This window comes from Tursiops truncatus, chromosome 2, assembly GCF_011762595.2.
Source record: "Tursiops truncatus isolate mTurTru1 chromosome 2, mTurTru1.mat.Y, whole genome shotgun sequence".
Lineage (NCBI taxonomy): Eukaryota > Metazoa > Chordata > Mammalia > Artiodactyla > Delphinidae > Tursiops > Tursiops truncatus.
This window is the reverse complement of record NC_047035.1, coordinates 162,791,720-162,814,169: the sequence shown is the minus strand read 5'-3', so window position 1 is coordinate 162,814,169 and position 22,450 is coordinate 162,791,720. Positions and strand designations below refer to the sequence as shown.

Sequence of the window (22,450 nt, the reverse complement as noted above, 5' to 3'; positions counted from 1 at the left end):
TACAGATTCAATGCAATCCCTATCAAACTACCAATGGCATTTTTCACAGAACTAGGACAAAAAATTTCACAATTTGTATGCAAACACAAAACACCCCGAATAGCCAAAGCAATCTTGAGAACAAAAAACGGAGCTGGAGGAATCAGGCTTCCTGACTTCGGACTATACTACAAAGCTACAGTAATCAAGACAGTATGGTACTGGCACAAAAACAGAGAGATAGATCAATGGAACAGGATAGAAAGCCCAGAGATAAACCCACCACATACGGTCACCTTATCTTTGATAAAGGAGGCAGAAATGTACAGTGGAGAAAGGACAGCCTCTTCAATAAGTGGTGCTGAGAAAACTGGACAGGTACATGTAAAAGTATGAGATTAGGTCACTCCCTAATACCATACACAAAAATAAGCTTAAAATGGATTAAAGACCTAAATGTAAGGCCAGACACTATCAAACTCTTAGAGGAAAACATAGGCAGAACACTCTATGACATAAATCACAGCAAGATCCTTTTTGACCCACCTCCTAGAGAAATGGGAGGGAAGGAGATGCAAGAGGTAAGAGATATGGGAACATATGTATATGTATAACTGATTCACTTTGTTATAAAGCAGAAACTAACACACCATTGTAAAGCAATTATACCCCAATAAAGATGTTTAAAAAAAAAAAAAACTGAACCCTAATGCCAACTGTGGATTTTAAGCCTTAATGATGCGTCAGTGGAAGTTCACAGATTGTAACAAATGTATCACTCTGGTGTGGGATGCTGACAGTGGGGGAAGGTGTCAGGAGTTATATAGGAAATCTCTTTACTTTCCAATTTTTCTCTGAATCTAAAACCACTCTAAAAAATAAAGTTTTTTTTAAGCTGCCTATTTTAGAGAAAAGAAAGGTCTTGAATAAATTCATATTACACCTTAATAAATTAGAAAATGAAGAGGAAAAGAAACCCAAAGCAAGCAGTTAAAAGGAAAACATAAAATTAGAACAGAAATCACTAAAATATAAAACATAATAACAACAGAGAAAAATCACTGGAACCCAAAGGTAATAATTTAAGATCATAAAAATTCATAGCCAGCCTGGTTACAAAAAAGAGAAAAGACTGTCAAAGCTCACTCAAGAAGAAATAGATAACCTGAATATAGCCCTGTATCTATTTTCTTTTAATGAAATTACAGTTGAAAACGTTCCCCTACAGAAAACTCTAGGCCCAGATGGCCTTAAAAGAGAATACTAGCAGGAGTTCCCTGGTGGTCCAGTGGTCAGGACTCTGCACTCTTACTGCCAAGGACCCAGGTTCAGTCCCTGTCAGGGAACTAAGATCCTACAAGCTGTGCAGTGCAGCAAAAAGAAAAAAAAAAAAAAAAGTGAATAATATTAAACATTAAGAAATATTACCAAATTTACATAAACTCTTCCAGAAAACAAGAGTGAATACCTGCAATGCATTCTATAAGGCCAGCATTCCTTTTAACACCAAAACCAAAGACATTGGGGCTTCCCTGGTGGCGCAGTGGTTGAGAGTCTGCATGCCAACGCAGGGGATGTGGGTTCGTGCCCCGGTCCGGGAAGATCCCACATGCCACGGAGCGGCTGGGCCCGTGAGCCACGGCCGCTGTGCCTGCACGTCCGGAGCCTGTGCTCCGCAATGGGAGAGGCCACAACAGTGAGAGGCCCGCGTACCGCAAAAAAAAAAAAAAAACCAAAGACATTGTAAGAAAACATGGGTCAATATCCCTCATGGGGCTTTCCTGGTGGCGCAGAGGTTGAGAGTCCGCCTGCCGATGCGGGGGACGCAGGTTCGTGCCCCGGTCCGGGAGGATCCCACAATGCCACGGAGCGGCTGGGCCCGTGGGCCGTGGCCGCTGGGCATGCGCGTCCAGAGCCTGTGCTCCGCGACGGGAGAGGCCACAGCAGTGAGAGGCCCATGTACCGCAAAAACAAAAACAAAAACAAACAAACAAACAAATATATATATATATCCCTCATGAATACAGAGGCAAAAATTCCTGTAAAATTTCTAAAAGTAGAATCAAACAGTACATAAAAATGGTAATACATCAAGACCAAGTGGGATTTCCCCAGGAATGCAAGGTTTTTCAACACTGGAAAATCAACCCTCGGAAAATCAACGTACTTCATCATATTAACAGATTAAAAAGGAAAAAAATCAATCAATATATCTATTAAAAATATATAAACAGTCTCTTCAGCAAGGGGTGCTGGGAAACCCTCATGTCAATTAATGAAATCAGAACACTCTGACACCATATACAAAAATAAACTCAAAATGGCTTTAAGATCTAAATGTAAGACATAACACTATAAAACTCCCAGAAAACATAGGCAAAACATTCTGTGATATAAATCATAACAATATTTTCTTAGATCAGTCTCCCAAGGCAAAAGAAATAAAAGCAAAAATAAACAAATGGGGCCTAATCAAACTTAAAAGCTTTTGCACAGTGAAGGAAACCATCAACAAAACCAAAAAAAACCTACAGACTGGGAGAAAATGTTTGCAAATGATGCAACCAACAAGGGCTTAATTTCCAAAATATACAAACAGTTCATACAACTCAATGTCAGAAAAACAACAACATAATCAAAAAATGGGCAGAAGACCTAAACAGACATTTCTCCAAAGAAGACATACAGACGGCCCAAAGGCACATGAAAAGATGCTCAACACTGCTAATTATTAGAGAAATGCAAATGAAAACCACAACAAAGTATCACCTCACACCAGTCAGAATGGCTATCAAAGAGTCTACAAATAATAAATGCTGGAGAGGGCGTGGAGAAAAGGGAACCCTCCTACACTGTCAGTGGGAATGTAACTTGGTGCAACCACTACCGAAAACAGTACGGAGATTCCTTAAAAAACTAAAAATAGAGCTACCATATGATCCAGCAATCCCACTTCGGGGCATATATCTGGAGAAAAACTTGGTTCGAAAGTATACATGCACGCCAATGTTCACTGCAGCACTGTTTACAATAGCCAAGACATGGAAACAACCTAAATGTGCACTGGCAGATCAATGGATAAAGAAGATGTTGGGTACACACACACACACACACACACACGTTCACAGGTTAGAAGACTCAATGTTATTGAGGGATCAATTATCCCCCAAAACAATTTGAAGATTCATTACAGTTCAAGTCAAAATACCAGTAGTTTTATTTCTATAAATTGACAATTCTAAAATTCATATAAAAATGCAGAGAACCTAGAACAGATCAAACAACTGAAAGAGAACAAAGTTGGAAGTGGACCCTATCTGACCTCAAGAGTCATTATAAAGCCACAGTAATCAAGATTGTGTGGTATGGAACAGAACAGAGTCCAGAAATAGACCAATACATATATGGTCAACTGTTTTTATACAAATGGGAGTAAAGGTAATTCAGTGGAGAAAGGGCAGTCTGTTCCACAAATGGCTCAGGAAAAACTGAATATCAGTATTCAAATAAGTGGATTTTGATGTGTAACTCACATCATATGCAAAAATTAACTCAAAAAGGATCATCGACCTAAATGTAAAACATAAAAATATAAAACTTCTAAAAGAAAACATATAACATATCTGATAAAGGATTTGCATCGGAACATATAATGTCTCACAAAACTCAGTAATAAGAAAACAAACAAACCAATAAAAAGGAAAAAATAAATAAATGGCAACTATTCACATGAAAAGATGTTTAACATAATTTAGGTCATTAAGGAAATGCAAATCAAAACCACAATGAGAAACTGATACGTACCTAACTAGAATGGCTAAAATTAAAACAACTGATTATACCAAGTGTTGCAGAGAACATAGAGGAACAAGAACTCTCGTACACTGATGGTAGAATTGTTAAATGGTATAACCACTTTGGAAGATAGTCTGACACTATCTTAAATAATTAAGGACATACCTACCATGTGACCCAGCTATTCTGCTCCTTGGTATTTATGCAAGAAAAATTAAAGTGCATGCCCATACAAATATTGTACAATGTTCCTAGCAGCTTTATTTTTAATAGCCCAAAACTGGAAACAACCTGAATGTCCATCAATTGTTAAATGGATTAACAAATTATGGTAAGCCCATACAACAGAATACTAGTCAGGAATAAAAGGGAATGAACTCTTCATACACACAATATGGATGAGTCTCAAAATAATTATGCTGAGTGAAAGAAGTCAGATAAAGAAGTGTACATACTATATGTTTCCATTTTTAAAATTCTAGAAAATTCAAACTAATTTACAGTGACAGAAAACACAATAGTTGCCAGGGCAAGGGTAGTCGTGTGAAGGCAAGAAGGGCATTACACTAAATCACAAGGAAACTTTTGCTAATCATTTAGCAAATCAATTCACAAATTTATGGAATTTTCCACTTCAAATATGTGCAATTTATTGTATGTCAATTTTACCTCAAGAAAGCTAACAGAAGGTCCAATGTATTTGATACAATAAAATTTTGAATACTTTTATTATCATAAGATTATTGTGTATGTGTGTGTATTTCCTTAAAAATTAAGTCTCCAAAGAAATTTGTTTAAGCATGATTAGCATTCAAGGGTGTTGTGTTGCTGAATAACACAAGAAAAGAACAGAGATTGACATATACTAAAAACATAGTGGATAAATCTACACCTGGATTTCTTAGTAAGTTAAAACTTCTACAGATTTCTTTAAAAGTTAATCTTTAAAGAAGCATATTAGAAGTTTTTAAACATTAAGAAATCAATTAACCTACTTTACAGAAAAATGTTTGTCCTACTATCAAAAAATCTTAGAAAAACAGTATAAACTGTAACAGTTTTATTTAAAAGTTATACTTACTGAAAGGCCAAGAGATACAAGAAAACAGAACTTAACTATGGCTTTCCCTCATTCAAATATTTTTTTCAGAAAAATAACACGGACACCAAACAAATCGGCACAAGGTAAAGAGCTAAGACTTTCTTCTCTTATCCTTCCTTGACAATACACCCTTCTACTAACACTATGGAAAGAAGGAAACAGATTTGAAGTGCTCAGAAAGACCAAACTGAGGAAATCAGGGGAAGCGAACATGCTGTCCTACAAACACAAGGTGAGCCTCCTTTTCTGCTTTCTCAACTTGATGTATTATATTAAAGGATTCCCTTAATTCAAGTCTCTGCAGAATCTAATCCCATCTGTTCCATCTAATCCCCTTATACCTAAAAACCTAAACCTCCCAATGACAGAAACAACAAGCTATGTTTTCCAGGAAGGACACTTATATATACAATCTTAATGATTAATATGAAAATCCTACTCTATTCCTAGTGACTTTTATATATCTATGTATCACCAGTAGTACACTACCATGGTTATCAAGGATTTATGTGAAAATATTATATTGATAAATTAACGTTGCAGTATTTAAAGGATTACAGTGACATCACACTGACATGACATCGAGGCATTTACCTGCTGCTAATTCCTAGCCTGAAAAATGTTTAGAGTCAAAAAAGGGTTAAAAATTATACATAAAGTACAATTAAAAATTCTAAGACCAGCAGAGTCGATTCTAAGTTAATAAAGAAATAAACAAAATGGAATTTTGCCTTAAGGTGTAAGAAATGACAAATGCAAGGTTCAAAAATGTACAATCAAAACTGGCTATAGGGCTTCCCTGGTGGCGCAGTGGTTGAGAGTCCGCCTGCCGATGCAGGGGACGCGGGTTCGTGCCCCAGTCTGGGAAGATCCCACATGCCACGGAGCGGCTGGGCCCGTGAGCCATGGCCGCTGAGCCTGCGCATCCGGAGCCTGTGCTCTGCAACGGGAGAGGCCACAACAGTGAGAGGCCCGCGTACCGCAAAAAACAAACAAACAAACAAACAAACAAAAAACTGGCTATATAGTACAGGTATTTAAAAACTGCAATAGTAAATTAAACTTCCCAGTGACTCAATTTAAATATGCTCTACAATTTTATTTATTTTTTTTTTTTTTTTGCGGTACGCGGGCCTCTCACTGTTGTGGCCTCCCCGGTTGCGGAGCACAGGCTCCGGACGCACAGGCTCAGCGGCCATGGCTCACGGGCCCAGTGGCTCCACGGCATGTGGGATCTTCCCGGACCGGGGCACGAACCCGCGTCCCCTGCATCGGCAGGCGGACTCTCAACCTCTGTGCCACCAGGGAAGCCCAAATGTGCTCTACAAATTTTAACCATGGGATCTAAAAGGAGCCTTGAAGATCAAAATAAAACTCAGCCTTACATTCCTTGATATAGTCCTATGTTTCCATCAATAGAAGGTAATAAAAAGTGTGGTGCACCAACAGTAAAGGAACACTCTCCTCCTAAAAGGAATCTATGGCTCAAATCCTCTACCATCCATCCACCAGGTCAAGAAGGAGCCCACACTACCTGCCCCTTTCAAATACTCAAGGCCTGGGCTTCCCTGGCGGTGCAGTGGTTAAGAATCCGCCTGCCAATGCAGGGGACACGGGTTCGATCCCTGGTCCGGGAAGATTCCACATGCCGCGGAGCAACTAAGCCCGTGAGCCACAACTACTGAGCCCATGGGCTGCAACTACTGAAGCCCATGTGCCTAGAGCCCGTGCCCCGCAACAAGAGAAGCCACCACAATGAGAAGCCCGCACACCGCAACGAAGACTGAACACAGCCATATATACATACATACATACATACATACATACATACTCAAGGCCTCACCAGATTATTTTCCTTCAATCTCCAAGGGTTAATCTGATTACGACTTTACCAAAAGACAGACTCCAGGTGAATCCTCACCTGCCTCTTTGCCACTCACTAACAGAAAGCCCAGAATCCAGTTTAATCCTCTCCTCCGTCTTTCCCACTCAGCCATGAACATTTTGTCCACACACCCCCGCTGCTCCCTCTTCAACAGCTGAAACCCTTCCACTGTTCTCTCTGGAACTCAGAATGATCAAGAAAAGCTGCTATATTAAACTCAACCTTGGGACTGCCATGGCGGTCCAGTGGTTAAGACTCCACACTCCCAATGCTGGGGGCCCAGGTTCGATCCCTGGTCAGAGAACTAGATTCCCACATGCCACAACTAAGACATGGCACAGCCAAATAAATAAATAAATATTAAAAAATAAATAAGCTCAACCTTTTCTCAGAATATTCCCTGCAGATTCTTGCTCTAAGAAAATCAGGGGTCACCCTGAACACCCTGTTTACCTCACAGCTACTTCAAGTAATGGATACTCTACTCCAGCTACTCTACTCTGGTTTCACTGGCTATGCAGGTGGGCTGGGTTCTCTTGCTCTTCCATGCTGATTCTAAACCCCTCTCTCTCTCTAAAGCCCTCCAGGTATAAAACCTCAAAACATCAGACCTTATCACTCACTAGGTCTCACTGTTACAGTTATTATCAATCTCTTAGAGCAGAATTTGGAAAAGTATAAGCTTAGTTGTATCTTGGGTCTTATTTGAGGCACACAGGATCTTTGCTGCCGAGTGCGGAATCTTCATTGCAGTGTGTGGGATCTTTAGTTGCAGCATGCAGGATACAGTTCCCTGACCAGGAATCAGAGCCAGGGCCCCTGCATTGGCAGCATGGAGTCTTAACCACTGGACCAACAGGGAAATCCCAGGCTTTTTTTGTTGCTGTTGAATTGTATGAGCTGTTCGTATATTTTGGAAATTAAGCCCTTGTTGGTCGCATCATTTGCAAGTATTTTCTCCAAGTCCGTAGGTTGTCTTTTTGTTTTGTTTATGGTCTCCTTTGCTGTGCAAAAGCTTATAAGTTTATTTAGGTCCCATTTGTTTATTTTTGCTTTTATTTTTATCGCCTGGGGAGACTGACCTAAAAAAACACTGCTACGATTTATTTCAGAGAATGTTTTGCCTGTGTCCTCTTCTAGGAGTTTTATGGTGTCCTGTCTTATATTTAAGTCTTTAAGCATTTTGAGTTTACTTTTGTGTATGGTGTAAGGGTGTGTTCTAACTTCACTGACTGACATACAGCTGTCCAACTTTCCCAACACACTTGCTGAAGGGACTGTCTTTTACCATTGTATATTCTTGCGTCCTTTGTCGAAGGCTGCCCATAGATAGGTGTGTGGGTTTATTTCTGGGCTCTTTATTCTGTTCCACTGACCTGTCTGTTTTTGTATCAATACCATACTGTTTTGATTACTGTAGCTTTGTAGTATTGTCTGAAGTCTGGGAGAGTCATAACTCCTGCCTTGTCCTCTTTCCTCAGGATTGTTTTGGCAATTCTGGGTCTTTTATAAAGTTTCCATATAAATTTTCTGATTATTTGTTCTACTTCTGTGAAAAATGTCATGGGTAATTTGATAGGGATCACATTAAATCTATAGATAGCTTTGGGTAGTACGGCCATTTTAACAATATTAATTCTTCCAATCCAAGAGCAGGGGATATCTTTCCATTACTTTGAATCATCTTCAGTTTCCTTTATTAAGGTTTTGTAGTTCTCAGCATATAAGTCTTTTACCTCCTTGGTAAGGTTCACTCCTAAGTTTCTTTTTTTTTTTTGAAGCAATTTTAAAAGGGATTGTTTGCTTGCATTCCTGTTCTGTTATTTCACTGTTACTGTAAAGGAATGCAACTGATTCCTGTATGTTAATCTTGTATACTGTTACCTTGCTAAATTCGTTCATCAGTTTTTGTGTGGAGTCTTCAGGGTTTTCTACATATAGCATCATATCATTTGTGTATATGACAACTTTACCTCTTCCCTACCAGTTTGAATCCTTTATTTCTTTTTCTTGTCTCATTGTTGTGGCTAAAACTTCCAATAGTATGCTGAAGAGAAGTGGTGAGAGTGGGTATCCTTGTCTTGTTTTGGGCAGGAATGCTTTCAGCTTTTCAACGCTGAGTATTACATTCGCTGTGGCTCTGTTGTAAATAGCTTTTATTATGTTAAGATATGTTCCCTCTAGAACCACTTTTGCAAGATACTCATCGCTAATTATTAGAGAAATGCAACTCAAAACTACAATGAGGTACCACTTCACACCAGTCAGAGGGGCCACCATTAAAAAGTCTACAAACAACAAATGCTGGAGAGGGTGTGGAGAAAAGGGAACACTCTTATACTGTTGGTGGGAATGTAAATTGGTGCAGCCACTATGGAAAACAGTATGGAGGTTCCTCAAAAACTAGAGTTGCCGTATGATCCAGCAATCCCACTCCTGGGCATATACCCAGACAAAACTATAATTCGAAAAGCTACATGCACCGTTATGTTTATAGCAGCACTATTTACAATAGCCAAGACATGGAAGCAACCTAAATGTCCATCAACAGACAAATGGATAAAAAAACGTGGTATATACTGGGTTGGCCAAAAAGTTTGTTCCGGTTTTTCTGTAAGATTTTACAGGAAAACCCCAACGAACTTTTTGGACAACCCTAAACACAAACACACACACACACACACACACACACACACACACACACACACACACACACACACACACACACAGGAATATTGCCCAGCCATTAAAAAGAATGAAATAATGCCATTTGCAGCAGCATAGATGGACCTAGAGATTATCATACTAAGCGAAAAAAGTCAGAAAGAGAAAGACAAATATCAGATGATATCACTTATATGTGGAATCTAAAATACGACACAAATGAACATATCTATGAAACAGAAAGAGACTCACAGACATAGAGAACAGACTTGTGGTTGCCATGGGGCAGGGATGTGGAGGAGGAAAGAATTGGAAGTTTGGAGATTAGTAGATACAACCCATTATATATAGGATGGATAAATAACAAGGTCCTACTGTACAGCACAAGGAACTATATTCAGTATCCTGTGATAAGCCATAATGGAAAAGAATATGAAAAAAAATATGTATATATGTATGGCTGTGTCACTCTGCTATACAGAAAAAATTAACACAACACTGTAAATCAACTATACTTCAATTTTAAAAAATTTTAAAAAGAACAAATACCATACCCAAAACTGAATTCCTCTTCTTCCCCTAAACCTACCACACCCACAGTCTTTCACATCTTTGTCAACAGCAGTTCCATTCCTTCTAGTTATGTGGGCTAACATCTTTGGAATCATCTTTGGATCCTCTTTCTCTTATACTTTTTATCTATAAGAAAGTTACGTGGGTTCTACTTTTGAATGTATTCATAACCTGATCACCTTTCACCACCCCCCATGTCACAACCATCCCTTTCTGGATTATTGCAATAACCTCCTAATGGCCTCCCTCCTTTCATTCTTGACTCTCTATAGTCCATTTACAACAAAGCAGCCACAGGTTCTTACAAAACTTAAGTAACACCATGTTACATCTCAGATCAGAACTCTTTAACGGAGGGGTCCCCAATCCCCGGGCTGGTACCAGTCCGTGGCCTGTTAGGAACCGGGCTGCACAGCAGGAGGTGAGTGGCAGGCGAGCAAGCGATGCTTCATCTATATTTACAGCCGCTCTCCACTGCTCACGTTACTGCCTGAGCTCCGCCTCCTGTGATCAGCAGCGGCATTAGATTCTCATAGGAGCGCAAACCCTACGGTGAACTGCACACGCGAGGGATCTAGCTTGCGTGCTCCTTATGAGAATCTAATGCCTGATGATCTGAGGGGGAGATGAGGTGGTGATGCTAGCACTGGGGAGCGGGCTGCAAATACAGATTATCATTATCAGAGAGGTTTGACTGCAGAGACCATAATAAATCAATCGCTTGCAGACTCCTATCAAAACCCTATCAGTCAGTGGCAAGTGAAAACTAGCTCAGGGCTCGCACTGATTCTGCATTATGGTGAGTTGTATAATTACTTCACTATATATTACAATGTAATAATAACAGTAATAAAGTGCACAATAAACAATGCGCTTCAATCATGCTGAAACCATCACCCCACCACCCCCCATCTGTGGAAAAATTATCTTCCACAAGACCAGTCCCTGGGGCTTCCCTGGTGGTGCAGTGGTTGAGAATCTGCCTGCCAATGCAGGGGACACGGGTTTGTGCCCTGGTCTGGGAAGATCCCACATGCCGCGGAGCAACCAGGCCCGTGAGCCACAACTACTGAGCCTGCGCATCTGGAGCCTGTGCTCCACAACAAGAGAGGCCGCGACAGTGAGAGGCCCACACACCACGATGAAGAGTGGCCCCCACTTGCCGCAACTAGAGAAAGCCCTCCCACAGAAATGAAGACCCTACACAGCCAAAAATTAAAATATAAATAAATAACTTAATTAAAAAAAAAAAAAACAGTCCCTGGTGCCAAAAAGGTTGGGGACCGCTGCTCTAATGGCTATCTTTACACTCAGACTAAAAACTACGTCCTTCCACTGGCTTATACAGCCTTATGTGATTGGTCTCTCATCCTGGCCTCTTCTACTGCACCCCTCCCACCTCCCTTTCTTACTCTGTCCCAGCTGCCCAGCACCATCCCCACTTGTTTTCCTGTTACCCACATGATTATAATCTTAATAATATTTAACATTTACTAAGTAATACTTACTATGAACTAGACATTGTTCTAACTGCTTCATATGCATTACCTCATTCAATTCCAACAATTATCTCCCCCACTTTAACGAATGATGAAATTGAGTTACAAAGAGGTTAATTAACCTAAGAGCTTGGTCTGTAAGTGATGAAGCCAAAATTCAAAAGCACAGGTGGACAAAGCCCACTGCACAGCCCAAAGTTTACATCTCAATGATGCCCCCCACTTGTTATCCTCACTTAACATTCTTCAGAAATCAGCATAGAATAAACAGAAGATAGAATAAAGGACTAAGAATAGAAAACCTAAAGCACTTGATGTAGGGTTAGAGAGGTGGAAATGCTTAGAAGGAACCAGGACACTTCCTCAAGTATTTTCAAAATTCAGCACATAACTAGTTAAACGGTAAAAGTCAGCACATAACTAGTTATTATGTAGAACAAAATATGACACTTAAAACTTACTTTTTCTGTAGTAACAGTCAAGGAAGGAACCAATGCAGGTGATGGTTCTGGTTGCTTCTTGTGTTTTTGTTTGTGTTTGTCCTTTTCTTTATATTTCTAAAAGTGAATAGAAGTAAAATCCAATTTAAATTTAAATCATAACCCACATATACATAATAAAGATGAGATTTCTATATAATTGTGTTTAAGTAATTTACAATGTTAACAAATATTTGTCAAAAATAACAATCACTTCTAACCATGATCATATTATTTTATATATAAACAATACTAGTAATATACTTATGGCATTACTATATATATTACTATATATTAAAATATATAGTAATACTAGTATAACTTATTTTAAGGTGACTTCAGTTCCCTTATCCCTGACCAACGTAGAACAATATATAAACAACTAAAGTCTACAATTATTTGCTACTTTTATATCTGACAAACTTTTTCTTCTGTTAAAAACACCAAATACTGTTGCGTACATTTCATAAATAGCACTTTAAAATTTACATAGCACTTTGACATGCACTATCACATCATAATGATGTCGGATTCTCCAACACCATGCATTAAATTCTATGGCCCACAAACTACAAAACAGAGCATAGAAACTCAGGCAAAAAATTCTTTCTGAGGTTTACTCCAAAAATAGATGAATTAGTTATCTCTGCTAAAACTGATGAATTGAAATATAACAAAGGAATTCAATTAATAAGAAATTAATTAAATATTAGGAGCCCAACCTTATTTAACACCAAAAACTTTTAACGAAATCACTCTCAGATGTTTGAATCAGTAGGTAAGAGTCAGTCAGTATTGGGTGTGAAGTTTACTACTATTTAGTTAATTCAACTTATTTGCAATAGTTCATAAATTTAAACATTCGGAGAACTTAATCTATTCAAGGCATGAAAGAGTAATATCACTGGCTCTGCCCTAAAAGAGAATACACACCAGCAAAACAAAAAGCATAAAAATTAAGGATAGATGTTTTACTGTAATACCCAAGAGTACTGCCACTCTTTGCTTTTAACTCCTGATTTAATAAGTACATTAGATACCTCTTGACTGCAATGTTAATACTTTAGTAAAAGAAAATGTAAAATAACACAATAATAGTTTTTATTCAGATTTTTTTAGGAAACTTTCTTACTATGAAGATATTTTAACTGTGACAGATCATAAGGACTCATGCCTCCAATTCTTTGTAATAGGATGTCATGTACAAGTTCTGGAGCTAAGAAGAGCCTTGAGAAGTCTTCTACGTCTTTCACCTTTGCCCCCTTAGATCCCAGTCATCATGTAAAGAGTCTGAATAAGAACAAGATAAACAATCTCTACAATCTTGGAAAACACACGAGAGTAAAAAGTAAAGTATGCATGTGTAAATCTATGAAAATGTGAATGTATGGAACTCATCATGAAATAACACAGAACTTTGGTCCTTTGTAATACGCCAAGAAATACATCCTGAGATGAGGATTTCAAATGCTCAGTGGAAGAGGCTATCGATAGATTATATTCATAATATTGGCCGGTAAGATATGAATCAACACAGTCTAATGACTTTCACACTAAAAAGATAGGCTGATTTTAATAGAACAATAGAACAAAAGGAAATTCCAGGAAAATATTCAATTAATATAAATATTTAGCATATGACAAAGATGGGATTCCAAATCAGCAAGGAAAGACTGAAATTATTTAGTAATGGTACTACAATAACTGGTTAATAATTTAGGGGAAAGTATCATACAAAGTAAGACAAAATCCAAATGGATTACTTTAAATAGTTAAATAAAAATTAAAATAATCTAAGAGATTTAAGAAAATATTTTTTAAAACTTTAAAGAAAGACTTTTTCTAAGAGTAAAAAACTCACTAAAAAATCAGAAATGGATACCGTATGCTAACTCACATATAAGGAATCTAAAAAAATGGTACTGATGAACCTAGTGGTGGAGCAGAAATAAAGACACAGACATAGAGAACAGACTTGAGGACGCAGCGGGGGAAGGGGAAGCTGGCGAAGTGCGAGAGTAGCGTTGACATATATACACTACCAAATGTAAAATAGCTAGCTAGTGGGAAGCTGCTGCATAGCACAGGGAGATCAGCTCAGCGCTTTGTGACCACCTAGAGGGGTGGGATACAGAGGGTGGGAGGGAGGCTCAAGAGGGAGGGGATATGGGGATATATGCATACATACAGCTGATTCACTTTGTTGTACAGCAGAAACTAACACAACATTGTAAAGCAACTATACTCCAATAAGATTAAAAACAAAATCAGAAATGGAAAAGGCAGTTTTAGCTATTCAAATTCAAAATACTTCTACATCAATTTAAAAACCATTAAAAAGCTAAAAACAAACTGAGAAGTGAGTTAATATGTTCCGTATTTCAGTGCTGTTTAAATTTTTTATAAATCAGTAAGAAAAAATATATATGCCATAAAACAATGTACAAAGGGCAATTTATAAAAGAAACTGAGTCACTAAACAACAATAACAAAGAATGTGCAACCCAACTACTAGAGAACTTAATGGTAATATTTTTCTATTACCCAGTGATCAAAATTGTTGGGTTTTTGTTTATAATAAAACCCAATGTTGCCCAAGTTACAGTGAAATGAGTACCTGCATACATTACTTGAGAGAATGTAAAAATGCAAAGGACCATTTTAAAGGTAAGAGTTAGAAACCATGAATGCTTTATATGATCTAGTAATTTCACCTCTAGGAAGTGAACAAAGGATTAAATACAGTTTATTATGCTACTATTTGCAATGATAAAAAACCTGAAAACAATCTGAATGTCCAGTGACACAGATGTGGTTGAAAAATTATTATACAACCATGTAATGGCCACTTAAAAAGCATGTTCTAAAGGAATATTTAAAGATTTGGGGAAATGGTTAATATGATATGAATTCTGCTTTAAAATTTTATGCAAGGAGCCAAAGAAATCTGAGAAAGAAGAACAAAGCTGGAGGTATCACAGACCCTGATTTCAAACTATACTGCAAAACTATGGTAATCAAAATACTATGGTACTAGCACAAAAACAGACACACAGATCAACGGGACAGAACAGAGAGTCCAGAAATAAACCCATGCTTACATGGTCAGTTAATCTGTAACAAAGGAGGCCAGAATATGCAATGAGGAAAAGACAGCCTCTTCAATAAATGATGTTGTGAAAACTGGACAGCTACATACAAAAGAGTAAAACTAGACTACTTTCTTACACCATATACAAAAATAAACTCAAAATGACTTAAAAAGAAGACCTGAAACCATAAAACCAGAAGAAAACATGGGCAGCATGCTTTTCGAAACTGGTCTTAGCAGAATCTTTCCAGATATGTCTCCTGAGGCAAGGGAAGCAAAAGCAAAAATAAACAAAAGGGACATCAAACTGAGAATGAAAAGTTTTTGCACAGTGAAGGAAACCAGCAACAAAATGAAAAGGCCACCTACTGAATGGGACAAGATACTTGCAAACAACATATCTGATAAGGGATTAATATCCAAAATACACAAAGAACTCATACAAATCAACATCCAAAAACCAACAACCCAATTAAAAAATAAGCAGAGGGGGCTTCCCTGGTGGTGCAGTGGTTGAGAGTCCACCTGCTGATGCAGGGAACACGGGTTCGTGCCCCGGTCCGGGAAGATCCCACATGCTGCGGAGCGGCTGGGCCCGTGAGCCATGGCCGCTGAGCCTGCGCGTCCGGAGCCTGTGCTCCGCAACGGGAGAGGCCACAACAGTGAGAGGCCCGCGTACCGCAAAATAAAACAAAATAAATAAGCAGAGGACCTGAATAGACATTTTTCCAAAAAAGACATACAGATGGCCAACAGACACATGAGAAGATGCTCAATATCACTAATCATCAGGGAAATGTAAATCAGAACCACGATGAGATACCACGTCACACCTGTCACAATGGCTATCATCAAAAAGACAACAAATTATAAGTGTTGGCAAGGATGCAGAGAAAAGAGAACCCTTGTGAACTGTCGGTGGTATTGGAAATTAGTGCAGCCACTATGGAAAACAATGTGAAGATTCCTCAAAAAATTAAAAATAGAACTGCCATATGATCCAGCAATTCCATTTCTGGGTATTTACCCAAAGAAAACAAAAACACTAATTCAAAAAGACATATGCACAATGTCCATTGTAGCATTATTTGCAATAGCCAAGATATGGAAGCAATCTAAGCGGCCATCAGTAGATAAATGGATAAAGAAGACAGTGTGCGTGTCATATTACTCAGCCATTAAAAAAATAAAATTTTGCCATTTTACATGAATGGATTTAGACAGTATTACACTAAGTTAAATAAGTCAGACTAAGAAAGACAAGTACCATATGACCTTCCTTTTATGTGGAATCTAAAAAACAAAACAAACAAACCGAACAAAAACAGACTCAGATGCAGAGAACAAACTGAGCGGGGTGGGGGAGAAAACTTCCAGCTATAAAATAAGTGAGCAAAGGGGCTATAATACACACCATAAAGAATATGGTCAATAACATTGTTAAGAAATTTGTACAGGGACAGATAGTTACTAGACTTACTATGGCGATCATTTCATAATGTATGTAAATATCAAGTCACTACATAGTACACCTAAAACTAATATACTTTACATCAACTGTATTATTTCCATAAAAAATAAATTTAATAAATAAGTGAATAAAATTTTATGCTAAAAGAGAGTACCAACCAGAAGGAAATAAACAAATACTGAATATTTCTATGTAAAACCATAGGTAAGGACAACCAGTGTCACTCCTAAATATATTAGTGTGTATAATTAACAATAAAAATAATCAGAATTGTAGCAATTTGTAATTTACAAATATATATATTATCTCATTTAATCTTTAAAACAGCCCTGTAAGGATCTGTTTTTACAGATCACAAAGGAATGGCTTAAACAAGCACAAAATAGACTTTAACCTACACCTCCCAAGAAAGTTAACTGAAACCTTTAAAAATATATATATTTTTTTTAATTTAAATAAAAATATAGGTAAGTTACCCATGATGACGAATTATAAAATGGAAATTTGGACTTCCCTGGTGGCGCAGTGGTTAAGAATCCACCTGCCAACGCAGGGGACACGGGTTCAATCCCTGGTCTGGGAAGATCCCACATGCTGTGGAGCAACTAAGCCCATGTGCCACAACTACTGAGCCCACACACCACAACTAATGAAGCCCGCGCACCTAGAGCCCGTGTTCCGCAACAAGAGAAGCCACCACAATGAGAAGCCCATGCACCACAACGAAGAGTAGCCCCTGCTCACCGCAACTAGAGAAAGCCCACGTGCAGCAACGAAGACCCAACACAGCCAAAAAACAAAAAAAAAGGAAATTTGAAAGAGTAGGGAAAAGAAGAAAAGATATAAAAGAAGGGAGAGAAAATGTTTCCATTTTAAAGTAGCTTTAGCTCCAGAATGAACTACTTTCCATGTAGAAGTTAGGGACGATACAGGAGTTTTTAACCTAAGTTTAGAGCAAGATAAACAACTAAGAGACATCCAATGTTTCCAGTGTTCAAACTGGAATGGGTAAAGAAATTAACTGTTAAAGGAAAACTAAAGTACAATACAGTAGAGATAACACCTGAAATAAGTTCATGTCTTCAGACACAGAGAAATCAGATATCTCAGAGTTTGAAAAGTACACGTGCAATCACTGAACAACTGGTAGAAATATTGGGGGTAAATCAGAAAGTGAATTCTAAAAGGAATGCAATATTTGGCTTGAGGTTATTACTTCCCCAGAAAAATTCTAAATTATCAACAAAGATTTGCTCATATGTAGGAAAGAATTTCATCATCACTAAGTGCAAAGAAGAGTTCATCAGGAAGCCCAATATTAGAAATTAAATTTCTAGTAAGGAGAGTGTGTCTAGATTTAATAACTCCTAACGCTTAAAAAATGGTGATCTGAAATCACATCAAATTTTTCCAATGTTAACGATTCAAAATCTAACAAACAAAAACCAGTGAAAACAACAAACCAAACAGCAACCAAAACTGGGGGATTGGCAGAGGCAGATAATAATGCATTAAACAAAAACTGGCAAGCAAGCAGTGAAATAGAAGACTTCAGAAATAGAGGAGAAAATGCCCTGGACTGAACTATAGAATTCAGCTATTAATAATCCTGCTTCCAAAATTAGTTAAAATTCTGAGAATATCACAAAAACCCCTCATTCTGCAGAGAAGCAATCTTTTCGTTTTGTTTTCCTGCCTACTTAATTTGTTCTCTGCCTAAAGAGTAGTGCAAGCTTCAGGGCAGAAACAGGAAAAACTAGAGGAAGAGAGAGTACTTACTCTTTGGAAGTAAAGGATCTAGGCTAGGAGTGAATTATATAAAATCAGAGGGTATTCTTAACTGTATGAGATACTCCCACACAGTTAAGAGATTAAAGTCTAGTATAAGACATTTAATCAAAAATTAGAAAAGAAAGCTGAGCCTGAGGTTTTACCAAAAACTATACTGCCCCAGCTGAGCTTCTACACTGCATCCTTGCCATTCCCGCTGGCGTCAGAAAAAGGCAAAATACTTAGCCCTCAAACCCTAGTCTCAAAAATGGTGAGAAGAGATTCAAGAAATTACCTAAACTATAGTGGAGCAAATATCTACAAGAGCCTCACAAAAATGAGCAAGAGGGAAAAAAGTTGCATGGCAAAGAAATCACAGCCAAAAACGAAACAATATAAAGAACACAACGTGCATAAGAGAACCAAAAATCTTACCCTACAAATAAATATAACTCAGCATAAAGATATTTCTCAGAATTCTCTGGCGGCGCAGTGGTTAAGAATCCGCCTGCCAATGCAGGGGTCATGGGTTCGAGCCCTGGTCCGGGAAGATCCCACATGCCGCAGAGCAACTAAGCCCGTGTGCCACAACTACTGAGCCTACGCTCTAGAGCTCACAAGCCGCAACTACTGAAGCCCGCGCGCCTAGAGCCCATGCTGCGCAACAAGAGAAGGCACCGCAATGAGAAGCCCATGCACTGCAACGAAGAGTAGCCCCCGCTCGCCACAACTAGAGGAAGCCCGCGCGCAGCAACAAAGACCCAACACAGCCATAAATAAATAAATACAATTTTTTTAAAAAAATGCAATTTGAAGATATTTCTCAAAACTGCTTCACGCTAAATAAAACTTCGAACAAAGCACAAAAATGAGATAATGAAACAAAAAAAGGTCAAAGATAGGGATTATACAACCAAAGTAATTTAAAAACTAAAACAGAATTAGTAAATAACATAGAATCAGCAAGGAAAAAAATATACATTCTTGAGAATAAAAATACTGCTTAAAAAGGGGCATGAAACAATCCTATTAATGCAAGTGAAAAATCAGCAGATATTAAAGTGGTTATGTCCAAAAGGGAAGGGATATCTGTATGTGGATGGCTAATTCATGTTGTTGTGTAGTGGAGGCTAACACAACATTGTAAAGCAACCATACTCCAATAAAAATTTTAAAAAAAAAAGAAAGTGGTTAAAAGGAATTCTCTGAGGGTCCAATGGTTAGGACTGGGCACTTTCACTGCTGAGGCCCGGGTTCGATTCCTGGTCAGGGAACTAAGATTCCACAAGCCTAGGAGCGTGGCCAAGAATAAAAGGGGGGTGGGGGGTTAGAGAGGAACTAAGAGCTACATAAAACAAGATAATCAAACATAAGTATAACCTGTGTCCCTAAAGTAGAAAATCCAATGAATGGAGAACAGAAGATGTATTCAAACATAAAAGCCCACAAAATAAAAATTGGAAAAAACGCATTCTGAAAAATTCAGTTACAGAATGTTCAACGGCAAGACTTACTGTAGTTAAACTCAGTTGACTGCAAGGGGGTCAGGGGGGTGGGACTGTCCCTGGTCCTCCCCACAGCAATACTCTCCAGGTCCACTGCTTGAATTCTTAAAAGGAAAGAAAGTGTGACCTAATGATATTATATATAGCCAAGATACAATTCAAAAATTAGGACAATAAGGAAATACTTTCCATTATGAACAAACTCAGAATACAGGTCTGCAGAACTTATTCTTGAAAAAAGATACTGAACAATAAAGTTCTGCCAATTTAAGACATGATATAAAGAACTCACTGGAGAAGCTGTGGTGAAAGGACTGGTAGTGACCATCCTACAAATTTAAATTAAATACAGAACAAATGGGACTTCTCTGGTGGTCCAGTGGGTAAGACTCCATGCTCCCAATGCAGGGGCCCGGGTTCCATCCCTGGTTGGGGAACTAGATTCCACACACATGCACAACTAAGAGTTTGCATGCCACAACTAAGAGTCTGTATGCCACAACTAAGAGCCCACATGCCACAACTAAAAAAAAAAGATCCCATGCGCCACAACTAAGAAGCCCATGTGCTACAACTAAGACCCGTCAGAGCGAGACTTCCCTGGCGGTCCAGTGGTTAAGAATCCATCTTGCAAAGTGGGGTACACCAGTTCAATCCCTGGTCGGGGAACTAAGATCCCACATGCCATGGGGCAACTAAGCCCACACACTGCAAATACTGAGCCCGCATGCCACAACTAATGACGCTGCGCACCGCAACTAAGACCCAACGCAGGGAAAAAAAAAAAAAGAAGACCCGCCACAGCCAAATAAATAAATAAATATTTTTTAAAAATACAGAACAAATCCCTAAAACAACTCTGAGGATTGTGTTTACAGAAGAGAATGCCCCAGACCTGAAAAATATAACATAAAGATCTTTGAAAAACAAACAAACTGGAGGGCACAGGAAATGAGAAGAGTATGGGGATGCTGTTAGCCTTTCAAGGCAGGAGCTCAATACAGATTTTGAAGCATGTAGTTAAAACAAAATAGTTTGCCACCAAATAGTAATTACACATAAATCCTCTCCTTGTAGACAAAGTCTGGTTTTCTTTGGCTAATCACCCTCTCACATCCTCAAACTCCAGCCCAGAGGTGAACATGGTATATCTAAGTCAATTTAGATAAATCTACCCTCCCTACCCACTGACTGCCTTAGGTCCAGGATAGATTTAGGTCAGGATAATAAAACAGAAGGGTAAATTTTCTGTGAGATGGCTGGGAATGTTCTCTCTCTTAAAAACGTACTCCCTTCCTGCCTTCAGATGCTCAAGTGTTAGGCCATGACCCTTGGAACAACTGTAATGACCTTACAACTATGCCTAGAAAAGCCAAGAGAACCAAAAGAAAGACAACAATGCCCTGCTACTGTTGAACTGGCTATTGTTAAATTAACTAATCTTAGAAAAGCCTCTGAACATCTTATGCAAAACAATAAATTTCCTACTGCTTTAGCAATATTCTGTTACAGCTAAAAGCATCTGAACTGGAAAGACAATCTTACCTCTCAATGTTTTGTTTGTTTTTGTAATCTCTATTATTAAGCTTCAAGGTATAAATTTAAGGAAATAATATCCCTTGTGGTAAGGAAATTTTATATGAAGTTCAACATTATCTATTTTGCTTCACTTTCTTTTTCTTCTATATAGCCAAATAAATCTAACTAATATTTTAAAAATTAAGGTATTATATCATTTTAATATTTTTTATTGCTCTAACTACCCTTTTTAAAATCTATTTTCCATCTATATATAAAAATCTGGATTATATAGCTATCTATATATAAAAATTTACTTAGTAGTAATAATGGCTATTTCTGGATGGTGGATTCTGGAGTGGGTCTTTTTTTTTTTTTTTTAATTAACTTGCATTTTTTTAAATGCTTTGTCTTGTTTGAATTTTTTTTTTTTTTTGCTGTACGCGGGCCTCTCACTGTTGTGGCCTCTCCTGTTGCGGAGCACAGGCTCCGGACACACAGGCTCAGCGGCCATGGCTCACGGGCCCAGCCGCTCCGCGGCATGTGGGATCTTCCCAGACCAGGGCACGAACCTGTGTCCCCTGCATCAACAGGCGGACTCTCAACCACTGCGCCACCAGGGAAGCCCTGAATTTTTTTTAATAATTACATATGGCTTAACAAAAAGAATGGGCTAAAATGAGGTAGAGACAGCTAGCTATTCACCGAACCCATTTCCTTTTCTTATTCAGAGTATAACTAGATATTTCCCAGTTTCCTTTTGCAGTTCAATGTGTCACTCAACTGGGTTGAAGTCAAACGCAATCTGAATGAAAAACGACGTGTGCTGCCTCTAGGCCTGGTCCTTCATAGCCCCAAGTATTGAGTGTCCATGCTCCTTCCTCTTCCAGAGATTAATGCAAGTGAACACGGCAGCCACGAAGGAACAATGAAAAGAAGGAAGGCCGAGTCACAAGGTGGAAGGAACTTAAATTCCTGATTCATGCCTTATAAGAAAGAAAGCTGTCTGCAACATCCATTCTGGACTTAGCTGTGAATGAAAAATAAACATTGTATTAATCCTCATAATCTGAAGATTGTCATGTGTTAGGAGAAAGTTCTTACATGAGTCTCTACTGT

The 22,450-nt window shown here is 38.4% G+C and overlaps 1 protein-coding gene across 19 annotated transcripts in view; it reads right to left on the bottom strand.

The window, feature by feature from the left end:
• MLLT10 (MLLT10 histone lysine methyltransferase DOT1L cofactor) overlaps positions 1 to 22,450 on the bottom strand; it is a 249,150-nt gene that overhangs the window by 99,324 nt on the left and 127,376 nt on the right. For 17 of the 19 annotated variants that reach the window (XR_012330414.1, XR_004525403.2, XR_004525404.2 and 14 more), the window contains one exon: positions 11,959 to 12,054. Coding sequence is in view for 16 of the 19 variants with exons in the window: in XM_073801642.1 (XP_073657743.1) it covers positions 11,959 to 12,054 (96 nt within the window). In the remaining 3 variants the exon portion in view is untranslated. Of the gene's footprint in view, positions 1 to 9,979; positions 10,125 to 11,958; positions 12,055 to 13,108; positions 13,246 to 19,822; positions 19,918 to 22,115; positions 22,302 to 22,450 lie in introns of those variants that run through there. The other 2 variants (XM_073801645.1, XM_033852434.2) reach the window with 2 other exon arrangements.